At 42.0% G+C, this 22,405-nt stretch overlaps 1 protein-coding gene across 1 annotated transcript; it reads left to right on the top strand.

Annotated features, from left to right (window-relative positions):
* Positions 1-901: 901 nt before the first annotated feature.
* Positions 902-20,347, top strand: LOC104909564 (son of sevenless homolog 1-like). The gene is made up of 9 exons (XM_031552346.1): positions 902-989; positions 7,587-7,712; positions 9,881-10,012; positions 10,549-10,713; positions 12,739-12,948; positions 13,423-13,566; positions 14,844-14,954; positions 15,058-15,156; positions 19,672-20,347. Exons 2-9 carry the CDS (start codon positions 7,671-7,673, stop codon positions 19,819-19,821), a joined length of 1,053 nt encoding a protein of 350 aa, XP_031408206.1. The 5' UTR covers positions 902-989; positions 7,587-7,670; the 3' UTR covers positions 19,822-20,347.
* The last annotated feature ends 2,058 nt before the right edge of the window (positions 20,348-22,405 follow it).

Here is a 22,405-nt window from a genome sequence, read left to right as displayed (position 1 = left end):
GGAGGGATCGCGGGGAGCTCCGGCTAGTTCACGCTCGAGGTTACCGGCCCTGGGTTGGGCCGGTCCGAGGGGTTCCGGTAGGACGCCGTCATCCCTCGGGATGTTGGAGCTGACGGGCGCGGACGGACGCTGTGAGGAAGAGAGGAGGAACGGTGAGCCCTTCTCCGTCCTCCTGCAGCCGGGCCCGGGAAGTGCAGGACGTGAGGGACGGCGGTGTCTGACGCTGCTGCCCGGACTGGCCTTGGATTGCCAGCGGAGCGCTTCTTGGTTGCACGGCAGTGTTTTCGTGTGGCTGTGTGTATCCACGGCAATGAACGGCAGCTGCTGGGTGAAGGACCTGCTCCCAGGGCCGGCTGACCTCTCGTTCCCCATCGCAGACTGGAGGTCTCAAGCACTGCAGTCATACCAGTGCAGCATTTCTTCCAAGTTTCCTCTTGCAACACGTCGCCCCGTTTTTCTGGCCCGCTCTGAGCTCTCAAACGCTTTGGCCCCATCCAGTTCTTGGAAGTCTTCTTGCTTGTCTTCTCTATAGTGTGCTTTGCTCTAGGTTCAAACCTTCGTGGTAGTAATCTCTTTGGTAGCAGATGGCTGGGCAGACTGTGTCACTCAGGTTCTCACTGCACCTCTGAGTGTGGTGGCCACCGGGTGGGAGCTGGAGCCACCTGCGGCCTCCAAGCACCTTCCAAAGGAGTGATCTTGCCCTGGACCTTCCATGGCATAATGGTTTGCCAGACTTGGAGCAAGGCTTGATGCTGAGTGCTGGAGGACACATACTGAGGGTCTCAAGGCAAAATTTAGCCTGGAATTATTTGCGTCAAGAACACGAGGTTTCATCCCAACGGACAAGCCGTTCACAGGGTTACCTTGGATTAAGGATGCTTGTTGGAGGAGTTGAGTGAATTGCTTGGGTGAAAGGAGGAAGAAGAGTCAGAAGTCACAAACAGGCCAATGGAGATAAGCTGCCAGGGGTGCCAGCTTGGCCCTGCAAGGTACAGTCGTCTTGGTTTCGTGGTGTGGTGCTCTCTGTGGGTAGTGGGACAGCTGGGGTGAGGTGGAGTTAGTTCTGAAGCTCGGATGCCCAGATGTGTGACTGTTGAGCAGATGTTAGTGCTTTGAACCTTTGCTTTCAGGAGGTTTACACCTGTTTCTTATCTTCTCTCATGCTGTTGCTCAGCATACTCCAGAAGTGTCGTCGTCTGCTGCTTCCTGCTGCTGTCCCCATAAATGCAGAAATAAAGAACCCGTCCGTATTGTTATCTTCTGTGCTGAACGGCCAAATACTTGAGTTACTGGAAAACTAAACGGTAGATGAGAACATACGGCTTCTTAATAGCTTCTTCGTTAATTAAGAAGCCAAATGGAATATTTTACTAACTTAAGTGGGTACAAGTTATCTTGGCTAGCATGCTTAGTCCCGATAAAGGCCTCACAAAGTGACAAACCTGTCCTAAGTATCAGGTGCGAGCAGGAGAGCTGCAGTGTGCTTGCTCTGACAGCTGTCTGTTGTTGCTTGGGAGACAGGTGCAGTGTGCAGCCCTGCAGTGGGTAGCTCAGGGGCAGTGTCCCCATGCAATGCTGCCCAGAGCAACTTGCACCTGGAGCCTACATGTGGGACCAGTAAAACAGAGAATGTGGCAGCGAATGCCAGCAAGAGCAAAGGGCAGAACCTTCCCAGAAGGAGAGTGCTGTGTGCCTTTGCTAAATTGCTAGAGCACGTGCTCTCTGCGGTCAGGTTATCAGGTGCTGATGTGCACCCTGTCGTGAACCGAAGAGGATTTTCCCTTCTTGCCTCCAGTGAGCTGACCATGCTCTGGTGCCTGCTCTTGAGTAGTGGTAGCACTCTGGTTTCTGAGTTCCTCCTTGAAACCTGTTGGGTACCCAAACAGGATCGTTACATTCTGCGTAGCTGCAAGTGAGACTTGGGAAGATCTATGTTGAATTACTATTGCTGATTAGGAGAATGGTGTTTAACGTTGTTGGAGCACGTATACCAGCATAAAGCGTTCCCAGCTACTGGGGATGGCTACCATTATTCTTTTGTAACTTCACGTTGGCTTGTAATTTGGAGCTCAAACAGCACCCCTAGAATCACTTCCTAAAAAATAGGTATTGTTGAGTAATTGCAAAGGGTTTTCTCTTTCTTAATGAGTTATTTTGATTCTGTGTTTTTGTTAACAAAAGCAAGCATATATATAGTATAAATTGCTTCTTACATCAATGAAGTTTTACAAGCACGTGTCGTGTATTTCATTAGATATGGGCCTTAACAATGGAGTCTGTAATGCACTGTCTTTGCATTCAATGGCTGCATTTGAAAAAAGCAGCTTTTGTACCATTCAGATCATAATGTAATCCATTTTCTTCCTATTCTCCTTCAGATCCTGTCAAGATAGACTTCATTGCACTCAATTAGGAGGGAAATGATGCTTCTCTGCCTGGTCACTATTATTGTGAAGCATCAGAAGACAAAGTGTTACAGAGGCCCTCAGTTGCTGACAAAAGGCAGCAATCCTGATAATAAGCTTCAAGAAAAGGAAATCAGAATAGCAGCTGGTGTTTGAAATAGAAGTTGTAGAGGTGGGCAGGTGAGGTGCTGGGGATGAAGATGGAAGATTCAAGGCATACGAAACACCAGAGCTCTTGGGTGGCTGGAGACAGAGACCTGTGGATTTTGATGCACCATGGAAGACAGATTCAGAAGGAATGCCTGCAGAGCGATGCCTCTTCAGCTGGTGTTCCTTTGCTAGTGAACTTGCACGCTTTCTGCTGATAGTCATCTTTTTTGGATCATTTTTCTTGAACATCTTTCCTTGTGGCTTCACCTTCCCTGTGCAGTAGGAATTGCTCTGCATGCCCATGATATGCTTCTTCCCTGATACGTTGGTTTTTATCATGGAAAGTGTCATCCCTGCTGATCGATTAAACAATGTGATTATTTAGAGGAATAAAGAACATCCATACCATACACATACTCCACTGCTTGAGCACCTGGAGTTGCTCTGAATCTGTGGAGCAATTAATAAGGGGAGCCGTTGGAATTCATTGTGGTCAAAATGATTGGATTGAAGTGGTTCAACAGCTGAAGAGGATTTGCTGCTTCAGCTAAGGGAAGTGTTGTAGGTGGTGAGCTTGCACGTATTCAGTGTATCGCGTAGTCAATCTTCTATACCCTCCATAGAGAAAAGAGATGAGCAGAGTTCCTGAAGTGACTAAAGAGTGCTCAGGAAGCTGTGGCTGATGAAAATATTTTTGCCTGACTCTTAATTACTTTGTTCTTTGAACCGATGGCAGTCCAATTGCTGCTTTTCACTCAGAGTGGTGGTAGTTCTTGTTGGCAGTGCCTCGCTGCAGGTGTAGGGTGTAATTAATTCTCAGTAGCTTTGGATTCTCTGTGCTCTGGATGGCTGTGCACAATACAGTTAAGGTGCTGAAGTATGGATTTAAGACCTCTGTGCTTGGTTTAGTTTACAGAATGAATTGGTCGAGGTAACACCACCACTTGGGTGGGATTGCTGACTGTTGGCAAAGAGTACAAGAAGAAAAACACAGTTTTTGTGGAGTATTTGCTCTCTGAGGACGCCCAGTCACGCGAACTGTCCCTAAAATATTCGATCCCAGAGTGTTTTAGTGATAAGCAGCTGCAGTGGTTTTGTCATTGAGGGAATGTTAACAAAATCTGCTTGAGTGGAAATAAGGGTTATAATAGCTGTTAAGACTTTAAAAGCAACCGAAGTGGGGGAAAAGAAAAAGCCTGCTGTGTTACCAAATTGCTTCTAATAATAACCTGTCTGCCAAGGTCTGTATTTTCTGCTTCTACCCTTCGTATTTTGGTCTTGGAAAAATGCTTTTAATCAGTTGAGTCTCACCCTGTGTTTTGGAAAACAGCTTGGTGTTTGATTTGGGAGAAATGCCAGAGGCCTTGCCTCTTTCCACTATGTGATAGTGCAAGGAAAATCGTAGATTCCCCCTCCAATGGCAGTAGAATATTTGCTATCTAAGCAGGCAGGGAAAGATAATGAGTCTCTCTTTTCTTCTGCAGTCTGCCTTCTTATTGCAGCTTCTTCCATTTTTTATTAACAAGATGCTCTGTTCAATACAGCGTTTTTCCTTCAGCTGCTTCCTTGCAAGCACTTCAGCTGCCACCAAGCAAGACTGGCAGTGCAGTGGTACCCCTGCTCGGCAGGGAAGCTGCTTGTGCTTCAACACGTGGGTGTTTGGTTGCTGCTTTGCCTTCTTGTCATACCCCAGTAGATGGGCAGTGTGACCTAGATGTGGAAGTGGTGTTCTCTACACAGGAGTAGATTGGTTTGGGTCATTACTTAGCTTAGGATGATGCCCTTCTGTTATGCATCTTTCTGAAGCTTCTGCTGCTTGTGATGGGAGGCAGTTCTGTGTAGTTCTAGGCAGCCTTCATAGGCACAGTGAAGTGTTTTTTGCCATAAGCTGAAATGCTTCGGCTTCACATTGGGTGTACATTTGGCCTTTGCTCTTGGAGGCATGAGGAAAGGGTAACTGAAAGTTGTTGCAGAGAAAGCTTGGGTGTTAGTATTAGTCAGTTTGTCAAACTTACTGTGCGAGTCTTCCCTTCTTACCTGTTGTCAAACACAGGTAAGAAGGGCAGAATAAACTGCTGAATGTCAGCCTAGGCTTGGTTTGGAGTTATCTTGTGACCAGGTTCGGTACTGTTGTGTTGGGCCAGAGAAAAAAGCAGTCGGATGAACTGAGTTACAGCTGAGCAGGGGAGGCGGGGGTTCTAGCTGCTCTCACTTGTGCTGGCCCGCTAGGGTTTGTTGGGGTATCTCAAAGAATTGAAGCTTTTGTCAAAAGATGTTTTTAGGCTGTTCTTGTGGTAATTTCCCTTATTGCAAGATAGATGTTTTGGTGGGTGTGGGAGGGAGGGATGGGTTCTGCCAGTATTGAAGGGAGAGGTGAAATGTGTAGATAAGAATCTTATCTAAACATCGCTACACTTCAGAAGTTGTTTCTCTGTGTTTATCGGGTGTGCTCCTGTGGTGGGCCCTTCGGGGGTGGGGTGGCCCTCTTGTTCTAATTTTGATTCTGAGCTGCCTCTCAGGAGGATGGAAGCCTCTTCCCCTTTCCCCAGCTGGGCTGTCTCCTCTTTGGGACTCAGCCGTGTGGCAGAGCCTCTAGCAGGTGTTCTCACTTCATGCCTTCTTACCAAACCCTGCCTCTTGCCCGTCTCACATCACACTCCTGCGCCTGCTGACCAGTGCGCTCAGCTGCGGCCAGCCTGGGCCCAGCCTTGGTGCCACCGTGCTTCAGATGACATGCTTTGTGCCCCTTGTGCACCTGGATCTCCTTTCATTTTCCTTGTTGGACTGATTGTTTTCTTGTTTTTGCTTGTATGACTTTGAACCGTAAACGATACTAAATCTCACTTCAGCTTCATTGCTGAAGTTTACATTTACTGCCTCTCTAATAGAGATAAACAGTGCCGGCGACCCACAGCACCTCGTGCTCTGCTCTGGCTCAGCTCAGTGGTACCTGAAGACAGCAGACTTCAAGGAGAATGATGTAACTGCTCCCCAAACATAAAAAAAATGTTTGGAACTTTATCTCCTGAACTAGGAATAGGTTATCGTTGTTGACTCTGCTTTGGCTGACTATGGATAACGTTTCAGGTCATGGCCCGGTGTGGTATTTGTTTGTTCTTATTCCTATAGATTTACAGACAGAAGGGGTTTGAAGTCTGCCATCTGTTTTCTAAGCAAGGGAGAAAGCAGAGCGACTTCTCATTGCTCAGGTTTATCGTATTACGTATTCTTACTGTCTGGTTGACTTGGTAATTTAGTATTTTCAAAATACAGAATGCTATAGCAACCTGTAGGGATAACCTGATGTGAATATGTTCAGATCTGCCTAAGAAAAACAACAAGAGGGCATCTCGTAGGCAGCTTAGACCTGTTGATCTTTAAGAGAATTTTTTCTGCAAGTGTGTAATTAGTGATGTGAGACCGCCCCGGGATGGCACGGTGTGTCAGGCAGCAGAGCTTGAATTGTAGGCCGTGCTGGGGGCCAGCGGGCGCACTGTTCCCCAGGTGCCTCCTGCAGTGTGCTGTGTGTTACTGGGAAAATGAAACCATCGGCATAATCAAAACGTTCCTCTTAGGGAGAGCTTCGCCTGTTCTATTTCTGCCTGCGTTTTCAAGTTAAAAAACAGCAAATGTTGGAGGTGTTTTTTAGGACGTAAAGCATCAGGGTATGCAACCTGCAAAAGCTAAACCCGTGATCAGGCACGTTTAATTCTCAGTAGCAGCTCTGTGAGCGGCGGGGCTGTGCCTAGACATGAAGTGCTCCAACTAATGAGTGCCTTAGCGAGCAAGTGGATTTCTATTTGAGGCTGTTGTGTGTTTGAACTTCGTAACATTTAATTCTTGCTATGGCTGCAAATAGGAACGAGAACTCAGCTGTGAAATTAAATAATTATGGCAGTAGAATTTGAGTATAGACATAGGCTTAATATTTGGATGAGACAAATTGTCGGGTTTTGGCTTAAGGTGGTTCTGCTCTTCTGTTAGCGATTGGGAGAACTGGAGGCGTCTTGAGTTGAATGCAGTGGGAATGGTAAAATGATGAAATGAGGGCTTGAAAAGCATTGCGAAAGTCAGCGACTGGCATGCTCTGCCATAATATTTGCCACCAGTGTTCAGGACTGAGATTCAACCGCCTGTTGGTTTTAGGCTCTCGGAGTGCGGAGCTTTGCACGCCTGCATTTCCAACGGGTTAAAATTGTGCTTCTGATCACTGCAGAGATGCAAAGAAAAACTGTCCCCACAAACTGGCTGTGGAAGTTTAAATGACCGTCTGGAAAAAAACGTGGGTAAGCTGACCCCTTGGGGGAGCTGAGCAGGAGCGTGTCTCTGTGGGTTTGCCCTGGGGAGAACCTGCAGACACTGGTGGCATATGTGGAGATGCGTGGGGAGTGAACTTCAAAAGCCTCATGCTGCTGAATGCCAGCGTGACCGCGGCCTACTTCAAGTGTTCCCGTTCTTCCTTCTAAACTAGAGCCTGACATCAAAACAAGGAGCATGGAAGCAGACTTCTAAACCAGCCTTACATAATGAGGGCCTGTTGAGAATGGATTGGACGATTTGTTGGCTAAATGCTGCTGAGGTCGTTTCTATTTCTGCAGGGCTCTCGCTTTGCAAAAGGTTCTGTGTATTACTGTGTTGTAGCTTGAGTGGTGCACGAGGGGGTGTGAAAAGGGAGGCAGCGCCATGCCTGACGTATATCCTGCACACAGTGGGGTGAAGAGATAGGGGAGAAAGATCAAGTAGGCAGTGTTTTTGAAGAGTTTTCCTAATTGCACTTCTGAACACCGTTATTAATTAGGTGGTTTCTGACATTAAATATTGCAGCAGTTTGGGTATTTTTAAACGTTTGAGGTTTCTATTTCTATCAAGTGTAAGTGAGCACTTCAGTTCTGTGCGGTGCGCCTTAGCAGAGGTACAGTACACGCACTCCTCAGTGGAGTTACCTGAGCTGTTCCACTCATCCTTATGTCATAATATTTGCATGTTTGGGGAAGAGCAAAAATAACGCATAAATCCTTCTATTTTGTTCAGGTTCAGGTGCAAGTCCATCCTAAGCTCTCCTCTACCGAAGATGCGTTGCAGTACGTGGAGGAGCTAATTCTCCAGTTGCTAAATATGTTGTGTCAAGCCCAGCCGAGAAGTTTTCTGGATGTAGAGGTATAGAGAGTGTTTATTATAAATCTGATCTCTCTTTTGCAACTTAATTTGAGCTGCTGTATGAAAAGTTAGTATAATAATAATTTCACAATGTAAAAGGCAACTGTTGGTATAAGAGGGAAAAGCACTAATTATGTATGTTTATGTAACAGAACCTTCAGCATGAAACCTCTGCTGAATTACCTAACAGGTGATTCTCCAATCAGTTGCCTTTGTAGTTTGGTGTGCAGTAAAACTGTCTCTGTGATCCACGTTACTTCGTAGCAGTTGGGAAGCATAACTTCTGAGCATAAAGCTGAAAGCTAACTGGTTCCTTTAAAAAGACTTTTATTTCACCGCCCCCAGTACTGCATGCTGACTCTACCTGCATAGACTGAGACCTCACACTGCTTTCTCAGCCTGCTGATAATAGCAGGTACCCCTCAGAACTCAGAACTAAAATAATTCAATCACTTGTCAGAATGAGTCAAAGAACACTTCTTTGTGTAGAAATGTCTTTTGATTCTTTTGTCAAAGACTTTCAGCCTGACGTTTGAGGAGAAGTGTCTTCATTTAAGAAACAAGCCAATTTAGTCATGCCCTAAGCCCATGAATATCTTGGTAGCCTTTTGTGCTTAGATGTGCTGCAGACTCCATTTGTAGTGAGCACACTGGTGTCCAGCACCTGGGGGCTGTGCCAGGTTAGGTTGCTAAACAAGATGCAACTTCCTTGCTTTCTGAGGAAAGTGTAGAAGAGAAGTACAGGCAGCACACTGACAGGTATGTGGGGGGCTGAGGAGCTAACAGCCTAACAGAAAATCCACCAAGCTGTCTCAGAGCTCAAGATTCACGAGTTCTGTGTGTTTATGTAGAAGAACCGTCAGCATAAAACCTGCTGAGTTACCTAAGAGGTGTTTTTCCCATCAGTTGAACTTGTTGTTCAGTGCCCAGTAAAACTGTCTGTGTGAGCTGTCTTACTGCATAATAGCTGGTCATAAATTTCATCCTTCCTTTTCTGAATGCTGACTCCCCAGTGGTGGTCAGGATCCCCTCTCACGGCTGGCCTGTTTTGCAATGTTCTTCTGGTCAGCGGAGGTTTGTGGAAGATTGCATCAAGTGTTTTGTTGCTGCTGTTTAAAACACAACATCAAATGGAACGTTGCTTTAAGATTCCTGATGATGGTCAAATCAAGCCCTTAGGATGAGAAATAGAAGAACTGAAGATGATCAGGCAACCTCAGTTTACCCCCTTAGTGTTTATACGTGATGATGCTGTCTTTAATTACATGGTCTTACACGTTTGTTTTTCCCTCGGGTCACCTTAATTCTTCAGTCAGCAGTCTGAGCTGCATTAGGGGAATGATTTGGTGTTAGCAAATGAGTTGTAGGTTATTTTGTACAACACCTCCATTTTCCTTTTGCAGAGGTGAAGGGGGAAAAAAGGTAGAAGGCTGTATTTCAGAGAGTTGGGTGCTATCTTTACAGAGCTGTAATCTGTCCCGTATGTTTTTTTGGAAACTTTTTGTTTGTGTACTTCGCCCTTTGTAGTGGTCATAAATTTCATCTTCCTCATTTCATGGTTGCTCAAATCGGGGTCATATTTACGTAAGTGAGCACTTGCAATTGTAACAGTCAGTGGTCCAAAAAATGAGATGTGAAGTTATCTGAAAAGTTAGATTTCTGACTGCTTTGTTTAAGCACCTAGGCTACCAAAACCAGGCAGGTTTTTGAATCTCTGGAGACCCGTGTGTGAGCTCCAACAGCAGAGCTCCTTGGAACGTGGTACGTGCATAGGTATTTACTTTACAGGCATGCTGGATGAAGTAAATAAACTGCTGTGGCTGGTCTATACAAGGAGTAAAGCACTAGGATGAGACACAGTCCTGTATTTAAGTGCTGAATTATCAGCATATGTCTGGTGAGGAAACTGCGTACAGAGACAACTTAATTCTGGTGCTTCTCAAGTTTTGAGCACTAAGTTTGTTTTTGATGATGATTTTTTGGTACAGCATCATGAATGTAGTGAGGAGCTTGTGCCCAAAACAGTAGAATTTCAAGCTCTTATAGTCTGAGTATTGACATTAGTAGACATTCATCTGTTAACTAGTGGAAGAGATTTCATAGTGTAGTGATATCACTGAAGTCATTCAGATAATGCGTTTACCCTTTAGTCCTTCTCTTTTTTTAAGGATCGTGTTCAGAAAAGCTTTCCCCATCCTATTGATAAGTGGGCAATAGCTGATGCCCAGTCTGCCATTGAGAAACGAAAACGAAGAAATCCGTTATCTCTCCCAGTAGAAAAAATCCATCCTTTATTGAAGGTAAGTAGCAATGTCAGCTTGCTTTTGGAATGCAATTGGAAGTTGACTGTTTTGTTTTGTGTGATTTCTGTTTGCTGTCTGAAATGTAAACAAACAAAAAAACAACAACGTATGTTTCTTTCAACGTAATTTAATTGTCAGTGTTTCCAGTTTAGTTAATTGCATATATTTCTTCTGCTTACCCGTCTAAGGATATTTCTGGAAATTTCTTGATTGTTTTTTGAGTCGTACAAAATAAGAATAACCGAATATGTAGCAAATGAGTGCATAGCTTTCTTTATCCACTAGAGAGTGCACTAGCTTTCAAGCAAGATTTCTGGGACAGTTCTTCACTGTGGTCACTTCTGTAGCTGTTAGAGCAGCATTTACAGTGATACTGTTTGTTTACTTGGCCTACAGACTGTTGCATTACTGTTACTGAAAAAAATAGACTGTATGTTGTGGATGTTGAGTAGAATCTTAAACTTATAGCACAGCTTACAAATCATATATTTTGACACCTGAATAACATGGGATATTTGTTTTTTTCCTTTCAGGAGGTTCTAGGTTACAAAATTGACCACCAAGTGTCTGTTTACATAGTGGCAGTATTAGAATACATTTCTGCAGACATACTAAAATTGGTTGGGAATTATGTACGAAATATAAGGCATTATGAGATTACGAAACAAGATATTAAAGTGGCAATGTGTGCTGATAAGGTAAGTTTAACTTTTTTCTGTGTTAAAAGAACATTTCAGTTGAATTTTAAGAGGACAATATCTATTCCTTAGTGAGTAGGAGGTGTTGCACATTTGAAAGAAGAAATTGCTGCAGTAAAATATTGTTCCACTGATACAGCAAAGCTTTCGAAAAGCTAATTGAGTTACAGAGCTGTTGCTCGTGCTTATTAACAGGTAAATGTCTCTTTCTTTTGATATTGCTTGCCTAATCCCAGCAATGTGTAAATGCTTTAAAAATGGTGAAGCAGCATTGACTTCAAAATTTCACATTCTTTAGCTGTAATAGTTGGGCCTTCTTTTCTTCTTTGTATCTTAAAAAAAGAAGGCTGATTTGAAGCATGGGTATTCTCCCAAAATAAGACTGTATTGCAGTATTGCTGTGGTCAAGTGGTTAAAAATAGATAAACGTGGGCATCTCTGTTTCTCTGTATGCATCCATACTTTTATTGTCAGGTCATCCTTCCTGTGGCTTCAGAGAAGTCATCAGATTCAGACAGCAGTTACCTCTTTACCCAGTGATCCAGCAGTGCTGGAGAGCAGCCCGTTGTGTTTCACGTGCCTTCGCACTCTAGTTTCTGTGGCCATCTCATCAGCATCTTGAGTTTTCCATTGTTTAAAAAAACCAAAGCCTGAAGTTAGTCCTTTAACAGATGGGACTTGAGAGACGCTCCTTCTGCTGTAGTCTAGTGGATGCTTTGTCTGGGGCTGTGGTAATCAGTATCTTTGGTTGGACTTGCATCTACTTCAGGGAGTGTCTTGTTCAAGCCTGCATTTTTTTTCCATCATGCTTCTGTCTTCATCTCAAGAGGAAAGAAAGGTGTTGTGTGAGGTTGTGAGGAGTGAATTACTGGTCAGGAGAGTTGTCTTGGTCATTTGGCCTTACTTTTGGATGCACCCTCCTGGGTTGTTACCGCAGCGTTTGGAGCTGTGTGCTTGAATATCGAGTAGGAACAGTGCTGTTGCTGCATGTCTCTCTGTGTCCTAGGCAGGGATGGGTGATGAGTAGAAGAGGCTCATTTGGAAACTGCGTTGGGCACTTGTGCATTGGAGGAGGAACTCTTTTTAATATGTACGTAGAAGAAGCTTTTGGGAGCTCTGAAGTGGGCATATTGATTTACTGTCTCAGTGGAACAAGCCATTGGCAGGTATTCCCAAAATGTTTTCCAGCCACTTCAAGGACCTTTAGGTTCCTGCTGCCAGTGTGTGCATTCTACTTTTTTTTTTTTTAACAGAACAACCAAAAGTTTGTCTCTTTTCCAGATGCTTTCACACTTCTCTTTGTGCCACCTGTCCATCTGAAAAATTCTACTTTGTTTAAAAAACAAAACAAAACAAAAAAAACAGAAAACAAAACAAAAAAACAACAGAAAAACCACAGAGCAAACAAAACCACACGAAAAACCATCACCTGTATTAGAATGCAAGCTATTTTTATTTGACTGTCTGCTCATGCTTCTGAACGCTCTAAGGGATGCCAATTCAACAGAAGTGAGGAGCTATTTGGGACAAATCCTACCAGTGTGTGGGCACACCAGAATTCATCACAGATATCGGGGTTCTGAGTTAGAGTCACAAATGGCTTTCTGTTAAAGCCTAAGGTGAAGAGCCAGAATGCACATGCTTCTTCATAATATTGCATCTTTAGAATCTTAGATTGTGTAGGCTTATTCAGTGTTACAGTACGTGACTAAATGCTAACATCTCTGTACTTCATAGAGCTCTTAAAGCGATGATTGATTTTTAGGACCGTGTTCTGAAACATGCCAAGACTGGCCTGAGTGATGGGGTTCTTCAGAAATTTGCACTGCAAATAATGACTTGCAAATTCATAACAGTGCGTGTTGCTTTCATAATGCTCAACCAATTGCAGAACAATACGTTCAAACGCTGCTGCTGCTTAGTTTGGTTTAGTAGAAATAATAATTTTATTTTCTGAGCGCTTACTGGTAGGTCTTGAGAAGTAATTCTTGTTGCTTGATGGCTTTCTCTCTCTTTGCTGCCTAGGTGTTAATGGATATGTTCCATCAAGATGTAGAAGATTTAAGTGCACTAACTTTATCTGATGAAGAGCCTTCCACTTCAGGGGAGCAAACCTATTATGACCTGGTGAAGTCATTCATGGCAGAGGTTCGGCAATATATAAGGGAACTTAATCTCATTATCAGAGTCTTTAGAGAGCCATATGCCTCCAACTCCAAACTATTTTCATCTCATGTAAGTGTTGTGTTTAAATAAATATATGTATATGTAACATAATGTATAAATCTCAGTAAACATTTATTAAACGGAATTTAACATGTCCGTAGCAGAGAAAACACTTCCCTTGAGTTCTGAAATGTGAATTGTAAAGGAATATTTGTGAGGAAGCATCTTCCTGTAGAAGAAACGATTCAATTTTATGTACTCACTTGCAGGAAGGACTAGTTTAAGGTTGGTCAATGCTCTCTGCCATGTTAAATTCATTGTAAATGCTTATATTTGTATACATACGTATACAAAGTCATTGTTTTAAAAATAAATGCTGTGATTTTGTATTTCAAAAGTTACACAATATAGATTATAAAATCTTGTTCTGATTAAGGAGATGTTTAATTCTCGTATCGTAACAGAGTTATTTTGCACAGAACACTTTATCTCGAATTGTGTCCAGCTCCTTGTTGATTCTTGTCTGTTTCTGCTGCTTTGCAGGATGTTGAAAATATATTTAGTCGTATATCGGACATTCACGAACTTAGTGTAAAGTTGTTGGGTCATATAGAAGACACTGTTGAAATGACAGATGAAGGTAGTCCTCATCCGTTAGTAGGCAGCTGTTTTGAAGATATGGCTGAGGTAAGAAAATACTGATTTTTCTGTTGTGTTGTTAATCACATGTGTTTTGAGGATTTGCATATAGGTGCTAAGCGTATGCTTGCGCAAGCTGCCTTTGTTTATATTTTTATTTCCTTTTCTAACCCTCCCCCAGTCATGAGCAGACTATTTTTTTTCTAGAGTGCATTCACTTTTATAGTCTTAGTCTTCAATTTTTATAGGCTGTTTAATCTTTAGTTAACGTGGCAGGGGTGGGGAAGGGGGGATGGGAACAAACAACAACAACCCTGTGATTAGATTTCAACAGCAAAGTGAAGCAAGGGCTTCTTTGCCAGCAGGTGTCCTGAGGTGGTGAGGAGGGCTATTGCACTAGGCTTTCTAGGGGATGGAGACTGAAGCTTGCAGAAGGAGGAAATCATAGAGGAAGGTCTTCAAAAGGAATGTTGTGCCTGAGCTTCTGCAAAAATTTACCAATCAAAAACTGATCGAAGCCTTCTTTAAGCAAGGAGTTACCTCATTACCACAGACTATGGGTGAATAACTGTGTTGACATCTGTCGAGAGGACAAGTTACTGTGGTTGAAGTAATTCAGGAGATTTCTACAGGTCATGAGAACTGATGTGGATTTGACAAGTGGAGTGTTTGATGGATGAGGAACTGGTTGTGAGAATTATTCCCAGAGAGTGGTGATCAGTGGCTCAATGTCTAAATGGAAATCAGTGACAAGTAGTGTCCCTCAGAGTTTAGTACTGAGACTTATGCTCTTTAAACATCTTCATCAATGACATCAGCAGTGGGATTGAGTGTAAATTCAGAAAGTTTGTGAATGACAGCAAAGCTGTGTGGTGCAGTCGGCACACCTGGCTGGGATGCCATTCAGGGAGACCTAGACAGGCTCCAGCAGTGGATCCAGGTGAATCTTGTGAGATTCAAGTGCAAAGCCAAGCACAAGGTCTTGCCCGTGGGCTGTGGCAAACCCCACTTATCAGTACAAGCAGGTGAATGTTAGGATAGAGCACAGCCTTACAAAAACCACCTGGGGGTACTGGTGGATGGCAGTTGGACATGAAGCAGCCACGTACCCTCACAACCCAGAGATACCCAACTGTATGCAGGTAAGCTCTGCAGAGATTGTCCGACCTGAATTATTCCATGAGTCATTTTACATAAAGCTTGACAGTGTTGATTCATCTCTACGTTTTAGAATAACTGGGCAAACAAATCTCTCCAATGTAGTATGTGTATTTTCTTTCAGCAATAAGTTTTAGTTATTAAATCAGTTTTGTATTTCTTTGTAGGAACTAGCATTTGATCCTTACGAATCGTATGCACAAGATATTTTACGACCTGGTTTTCATGATCATTTTCTAAGTCAATTATCGAAGCCAGGAGCAGCATTTTATTTACAGGTAACTTTCTTTTTAGCAAGCATTATTATTATTTTTATTTTTATTACATTATATTGTTGCTTCAGTACGTTTGTTTTAAGACTGAAACTTATTTCTTTTCTAGTCAATAGGTGAAGGCTTTAAAGAAGCTGTTCAGTATGTTCTCCCCCGGCTCCTCCTTGCCCCTGTTTACCACTGCCTTCATTATTTTGAACTACTAAAAGTAAGAACATTGTGTCACTGAATATTTTTCATCATTCTCTGTGTTGGATATTAGAGCTTTGTGGGATCAGTTAGATGTAGTAAAAATTTTGCATTTAAATAATTTGAATTTGTTCTGGTATGTACTTGAACTGTTTTACATCTGCTAATGCTTTTTGTGTTGAATTATCAAGTCAATGTTAGTTCAGAAATCAGTAGGGATATAAGTACTAATGTTCTTGGAATGATGGTTTAAACAGTGATGAAAGATAATGGCATATGGCTGTATCACAGAAAATGCTCAAGACTTTCTCAAGCTGACATTTTGTACGTTTAAGACTGCAGTAAGATTTCTTTTTGTTTAGACTTTATTCTCATGAAATAGTGACCTTACAGTGCACATCCCATGACGGGTGGGTATACAAGTGTTATCCTTCCTTCCCAGGAAGGCTTGGTTGAATTTTTTGCAATGAGACCTCACATTATTGTTACCATGCCAAAGACTGGATAGTACACACATGTATAGGAAATATATATGGCTTAATCTAGATATTGACTTAATCTAAATTTCTGAGGGATACAGAGTTTCAAACTTCTTCGTGTTAATTGTGTGAGGTAGTTTGGCTCAGAAGTGAAGGAAAGCGTGAAAGTTTATTTGGTTGTCTTGAGAAATAACCAAGCAGGTCATTTTTAAAACTGTAAACATAGTCTCAACACCATCTTTACTGGTTTAGGTCTAAGAGTACAGTTTTAAAATGTAGCTTATCTCATATAACTTAAAAAAAAATTTTTGAGATTTATGCTCTGTTTGTCTAGCTTATGGGTTTGTTCCAGTTTTTTAGATATTCTTAACATTTTAAACATTTCCTTTTCTGCCTGTTCCTTGGGAGAGAGGTGTGATGCAGCTTGTGTGTGTTTTTTAATTTAAGAGACCTACACAGATAAGATTCCTCTGTTCATGTTTCTATTATATAGTCTTAAAATGTACTACCTCACTGCTTTGCATGCTCCTACATGAGTGTGCTATTGTCTTGTGTAATAGACATGGCATAAGTTAATGCTGCCTGAAACACATGCATCCTGGGTTACCTCTTGCCACTGGTGATTTTAACAAAGGAGGGTGTATGTGCTTAGGGAAGGAGGGAGGAACAGCTTGTATTTCATCTCCCAGGGCAAACTGGGTTCTCAAATAAACCCAGCTCTGCGAGGTTATTGGTCCTTTCACAACTCTATACCTGTGCTTTATGTGAAATTCTTCCCTTCTCTCCCTTTACCCCCTGTAGATATGATACTATTGAGTTGGATTTCGTTCAGCATGTGGTAATAACTTCACAGGCTTTCTTCACTGTGGTCTGCCAAATGGGATATATGTGATAGACAGTGATGGACAATAAGTGCATGTGAATTGAGACAGCAGCTTTCATGGCAGTAGTTTCATCTGTCAGTACATACATGGACACAACATATGAATACCTCCCTCAAACAGTTTCTGCTGGCAATTTTTGCTCTTACATCTAGAATCTTCAGACAGATTCTAGCTTGGTTGTGTTTAAAATTGGCCTAAATTGCTGCAAAAGGTGCTTGAGGAATTGTTCTGTTGTATAATCTTGCTATTTAATTGACACAAGATTGTATTGAATTATTTTGTACGGTAAGAATCCTGATTTAGTGTTGGTTAAGTGTATCTATGAATGATTAAGATGCATTCTACAAAAAGGGATCTCTTGAGACGAGGAAACAAAATGTAGGCAGAATATTGTATGGAAAAATGTTTTCTCTTGAATATGAGATTCTGAAGGATAAAGGGCTTAGCATTTTTCTTTGAGTGTGTTGTCTAATCTTACATGCTTTGAAGTTACCTGTTTAAAATGCATCTCAAAGTTACCTGCTAACAATGCAGACTACAAAAAAAATGCAGTTTCTCTCCACTGATGTTTATCATATTTAGAAGCTAAAGCCCATCTGAAGCCTGGCAGGGCACCAGGAACACACAAATACACGTTCTATTTTTGGCTGAAGCTCTTTGCTATAACTTTGTTGGAAAATCAGCATATGACTAAGGGCTGTGCTCTCCTTCAAAAAGCCTAAAAATTCCCAAACGTTTATGTAAGAAATTAAGCATATAAAATAGCAACTTCTTGTGAGACTGTGCCTTTGTGCAAATTTGCAGATACGGTGAATGGGCTTTCCTAGATGTTAACTCAACTTTATATGGAGTGGTACAGGTACTGCAATATTCAGGACCTTGAGTTACTGAAGATTCTTGCAAGATTTTTAAATTGAATTGGGCACAGTTTGAGATGCTGTAGATTTGTGTGTATGTGTGATGCTCTTTCCGTCTTTTTGGTAAATGGAAGATTATTCTAAAATTGATTTTTGTCTCAAAGCATATATAAATTTTGCTTGGACAAAATAATACTTTCTGGGAGACAGGATGGCTACATGGATATTTATGCAAGTACAGACTTGGCTACCATGACTTAAGAATGGAAATTTGTCTCTTAAGTATTTTTAACTTTGAATTCAAACTATAATAAGCTTAAATTTGCAAGGTGCTTTCATTTCAACAATAGCATTTTGTGCTTTCTACTTTTTTTTCCCCCCCCCCCAAACACTGTTCTTAAATAACTTGCTAATCTTTACTGACTGACAATTTGGCTTGAGTGGAAGTACACCTCACTTGAACTTCTTCTTGTCTTCCTCTTTTGCTATATTAATGTAACTTTAAAAGAACAGTCTGGTTTGGCAGGCCTTCTGAGGTAAGGAACCACCCTTTCTCTAGCGTGGAGGAAAAGGATCCCAGGGATGTGAGCTGGCAGCCTGCTGAACATGAACCAGCAGTGTGCCCAGGTCAGGAGGGCCAACAGCATCCTGACTTGTGTCAACAACAGTACAGCCAGCAGGAGCAAGAAGGTCATTGTCCCCCTGTACTCAGCTCTGGTGAGGCTGTGCCTCGAGTGCCGTGTTCAGGGCTGGACCCCTCACTACAAGAAGGGCATTGAGGGACATGGTTTAGTGGGCAGTATTGGTGGTAGGTGGATGGTTGGGTGCAATGAGATGATCTTGGAGGTCTTTTCCAACCTTAATGATTCTGTGATAACACATAAGATAGTTTGTGATCCAGTCTGTACCTGGGCTGGATTACCTCGGTGTGGAGAATTGCTGAGTCTTAGTAGTTGAACTTTGGCAGTCTCCTAAGTTCTTACAGTGTCTGCAGTAATGGATTGTTGTCCTGAAATATTGTCTGTGTTGCTTGTATTTAGAGCTGGCAGTGTAATTATAGGTTCTGTAGTCTGATGTGCTTCTATCCAAGCACAGTAGCTTGTACATACAATATTGTTTTGAAAGTAAGAGAAAGAGCAAAAGTATTACTGCTTTACATGTATTCGTATACTTAACTGCAGATGGGAGTGAATTTGTTTTAGTTCTGTTGAAGATAATGTGCAGTTTTGTGTTTCTGCAGCAGTCGATGACTTACCTGCTGGGGAGCCTGATGCAACTGGGTGATAGTGTCTGCATGGTATATGAGTGTCTGGGAGGACAAAAGATTGGGTGATGTCAAAATAGGTCTCAAGTCTGATGTGGCTTGCTGGAATGTAAAGGTGAAAAAAACTAGCAACTTCTTCCTATTGTGAAGCCATGAAAACTTAAGTTACAGTGAAGACTTAAATTACTTGTGTAATGTTTCACTGGTACTGAACTTGTTCCTGTGGTAGGAGTTGGAGGCACATGCAGGTAAATGAAGCTCTGTAGTTCTTTGGTACCTCTTTGTGGTTGCCTTGATGACATTTCTCTTACTTTTCGCCTTTAAATGCTGAAGTGTTGGCCTCTAAGTCAGCTTTTTGTGTGTGACAGCCAAAGGAGGAAGATAAGGGAAAAGTAAGACTTTGTCCTACGTGCATGTGCAGTTTTCCCACAAAAGTGGTTACTAATTGGTCTCTCTGCAGCAACTTCTTAATTGAAAGAATTACCTAGAATGTATTTTTTGTCTGTTTAGCCGGGGTATTTCTGATGGGTTGTGTGTGTATCTGAGATGCATGCATTGGCATGCCTGTTGCTTGATTTGTTGGTGACAGCCATGTGTAATGGAGCTGTGATGTTCTGTTGCATTGGTGTTGCCTTTTTGTACTAGATACGTGTGGACTTTTGGAAAGCAGACTTCTATTTGGGGGAAACTTTCTAATGAGAAGGAATTACCTTGTAGAGTATTTTCTCCATTATTCTACTAAAATTGCTTTACTGCAAAAGCTGGATAAAATCTCAGCAGAACTAGAAGTAAAAATTCTTCCCTTTGCTCTACTTTCTGTGCTGCTCAGTGCTGTTTATGCAGTGTTATTGCCATTCTGCTGCCAGACCAACAAATGCTGCACTTTGGTCCCATGAAGCAAGGAGTAGGTTGGCATTGGGCCAGACTCTCCTTATCAAGGTGATGCCCTCTTTGGAGAAATCAAGTGCAACACTAACTACTCTCTGCCTTTTTTTTCAGTGATGCATTTACATTCAGTTCCAGTACCCTATGTTCTGATCTGTGTTCTAGGATTTCCTGCAGGGCAAAGGCCTGGAACTTTGGGACCTAGGAAAGCTGGAGTGGGCAGACTGCCTTCTGGAGCTGATGATTAATTCCCAGTTCTCAGTGACAGCTGCTAATGTTGGTAGCTCCATCATACAGAATAGCAATTCAAGCTGAACACCCATGGCCAAGCTTTTGTGAGACTAAGCAAATGTATTACAGGAACTTGGACAAATTTTGGTATTTCTCCTTATAAATGAAAGTTCTGACACAAGGAATCACTACAGGACTGTGTAGGGGGGGAAAAAAACTTATTCTAGCTGGGACTTTGAACACCTGTTGGTAGTCATTAGTTTTTGGAACTGTGGTAGTCATGATACAGTCCTTGACAAACTTGTATTGTTGTGTTATCTTTTTAATAGCAGTAGCAGCCTGTTTCCCTGTTCTTCTTTTCTCCTTTGATTCCTGTGACCTTCTGTAGAAATGGAAGATCCTCAGATAATGATATATCTGTGTTTGAGACTGAATTTACTTGTTTTTTGTGTCTTTTTTCAGCAGAAATGTTTTTGGATGTGGAGATGGGGATTTAGTCTCACTACCAGTATGCTTTCTCCATTTACTTTTATTGCAATGGAGAAGGATATATGTAGGTTGCTCTGAAAGTAATGCCTCCTGTTTATTTCCATGGAAACTGCAACAGATACAAAGAGCACAATAACACTATTTGATAGAGCAAATTCTCAGATACAGCACACTCTTTTTCAACAATAGTAACCACCATTAGCTGTGTTTTTTCACCAGCAATGAAGAAGAGCCTGCATGCTGCGCTCGTACAGATCTGCACCAGTGGATATGAGCTGCTGTCTTCACTGCTGAAACACACCAACCACTGCCTCACTGTGCTCACATCCACTGTTGGATGTTTTGGCCTCTGATGTCATGAGCCAACGTAATAAAATGGAAGGCATTACTTTTGAAGCAGCCCTTAAAGTTCTCCAGTATTAAGGTCTAAGTTTTTTGTCAGTACTTTGATACCGCCAGTAGGAGCTGATGGAAAGATGTAAGAAATAACCAAGAAATAATAGAACATTCTGTATTCTTCATTCCTGTGGACTAAGTCAATAGATGGAGTCTTGCTTGTTGCTCACTTCCTCTGCTATTTTTTGTTAATCCTTTCTTAAATAAATTAACAGGGTTCTACCATTCCTACCCAGAAGGATCTCTGATACTGTGAATTCATCCAGAGTAACATTCAAAAATTAATATAAAAGAGAAGTGTCATCTAGTTGAGCTCATGGCCTTGCAAACATACAGCAAGAATCAGATTCATTTGTGTTGGAGCAATAAAAGTAGATTTCAGTTTACTTTGGGGTTACTTTGGAGAGGAAAGGAAGATGTTTGCAGACTGTTGCTTTTATTGTGATGGAAAATTTTGGGGACAAAAGTAAAGAGTAGAAATACAAGTGTGGAAGCACATAGGTAAATGTTTTCTGGTACTTAAAATACAGATCTGATTAAGTGTTAACTTAAGTTATGCTTCTTGAATTTCTGATGTATTGTGCAAGTTGGCTGATAATTATGAGACAAACCAAAGTGACAGTAAGAAAGAATTATAGAGCATGAAGACTCTGGAAGGATTTGTGCGAACTTGTATGTTTGTTGCAGAAAGGTAACGAATCTGTTGTGGAAGAGATGTCAGCACATACAAAAAACATACATTTTCAGAGAATACAGAGCACATATACTCTGAGAAAGCCTTCTGTAAACAAGTAGCCATTTTTCAAGTAATGAAATCTTGGCATTTAAAATGCATGCATAGCAGTTAATTGCCTACAAAAAGTCTGAATGTTTAGGAAATCCACAACATCAAGAAGTTTGCTTTCTTTTCATACGTCTTCTTTGCTGAAATAAATATTGGTCATGTAAGCTCAATAATGAGAATTGCTCATGTACATGAAACCCTTTGTCATTTTAAAATGGATTAAATAAATACAAATATCCCAAAGTGAAGTCTGCTCTTTCCAGCTGAACTGTGGACTGCAATAAAGCTTGAGCAGACCTAATCTGTAACACAGTCTTCTAACAAGTCTTACCCATTCATTAGAACTCTGATGGCAGACTGGCACGTGAAGTCTGTTATGCGAGTGTTGAACTGGTGGGAAGCATCTCCTGACAGACTTCTGTGCTATGTATATTTCTGAATAGCTCTTCCTGACTTTTGCTCAGTGGCCATCCTAATTTGAAAAAGAAATTGTCAATATAATGTAATTTATTCCTGATGCAGACATATGGTAATTCCTACGCACTTTCGCCCTGCCCCAATAAGAGCACCCATATTAAATAAACAGTTCCTTTCTGTCATACCTTGCAGCCCGGAAGGCCAACTGTGTTCTGGGCTGCATTAAAAAAGGTGTGGCCAGCAGGGAGAGGGAGGTGATTGTCCCCCTCTACTCTGTCTAATCTGCTCTTGTGAGGCCCCATCTGCAGTACTGTGTTCAGGCCTAGGGCCCCCAGTACAGGAAGGATGTGGAGCTCTTGGAGCAGGTCCAGAGGAGGGTCCAGTACTTGAAGGGAGCATATAACCAGGAAGGGGAACAACTATTTATGAGGATGGACAGTGATAGGACAAGGGGGAATGGTTTTAAACTGAGACGGGGAGGTTTAGGTTAGATCTTAGGAGGAAGTTTTTCACACAAAGAGTGGTGATGCAGTAGAACAGGTTGCCCAAGGAGGTTGTGGATGCCCCCATCCCTGGAGGCAT

Source organism: Meleagris gallopavo, chromosome 2 (genome assembly GCF_000146605.3).
Source record: "Meleagris gallopavo isolate NT-WF06-2002-E0010 breed Aviagen turkey brand Nicholas breeding stock chromosome 2, Turkey_5.1, whole genome shotgun sequence".
NCBI lineage: Eukaryota > Metazoa > Chordata > Aves > Galliformes > Phasianidae > Meleagris > Meleagris gallopavo.
The sequence above is the reverse complement of the archived record's forward strand: the minus strand, read 5'-3'. Positions and strand labels throughout refer to the sequence as shown.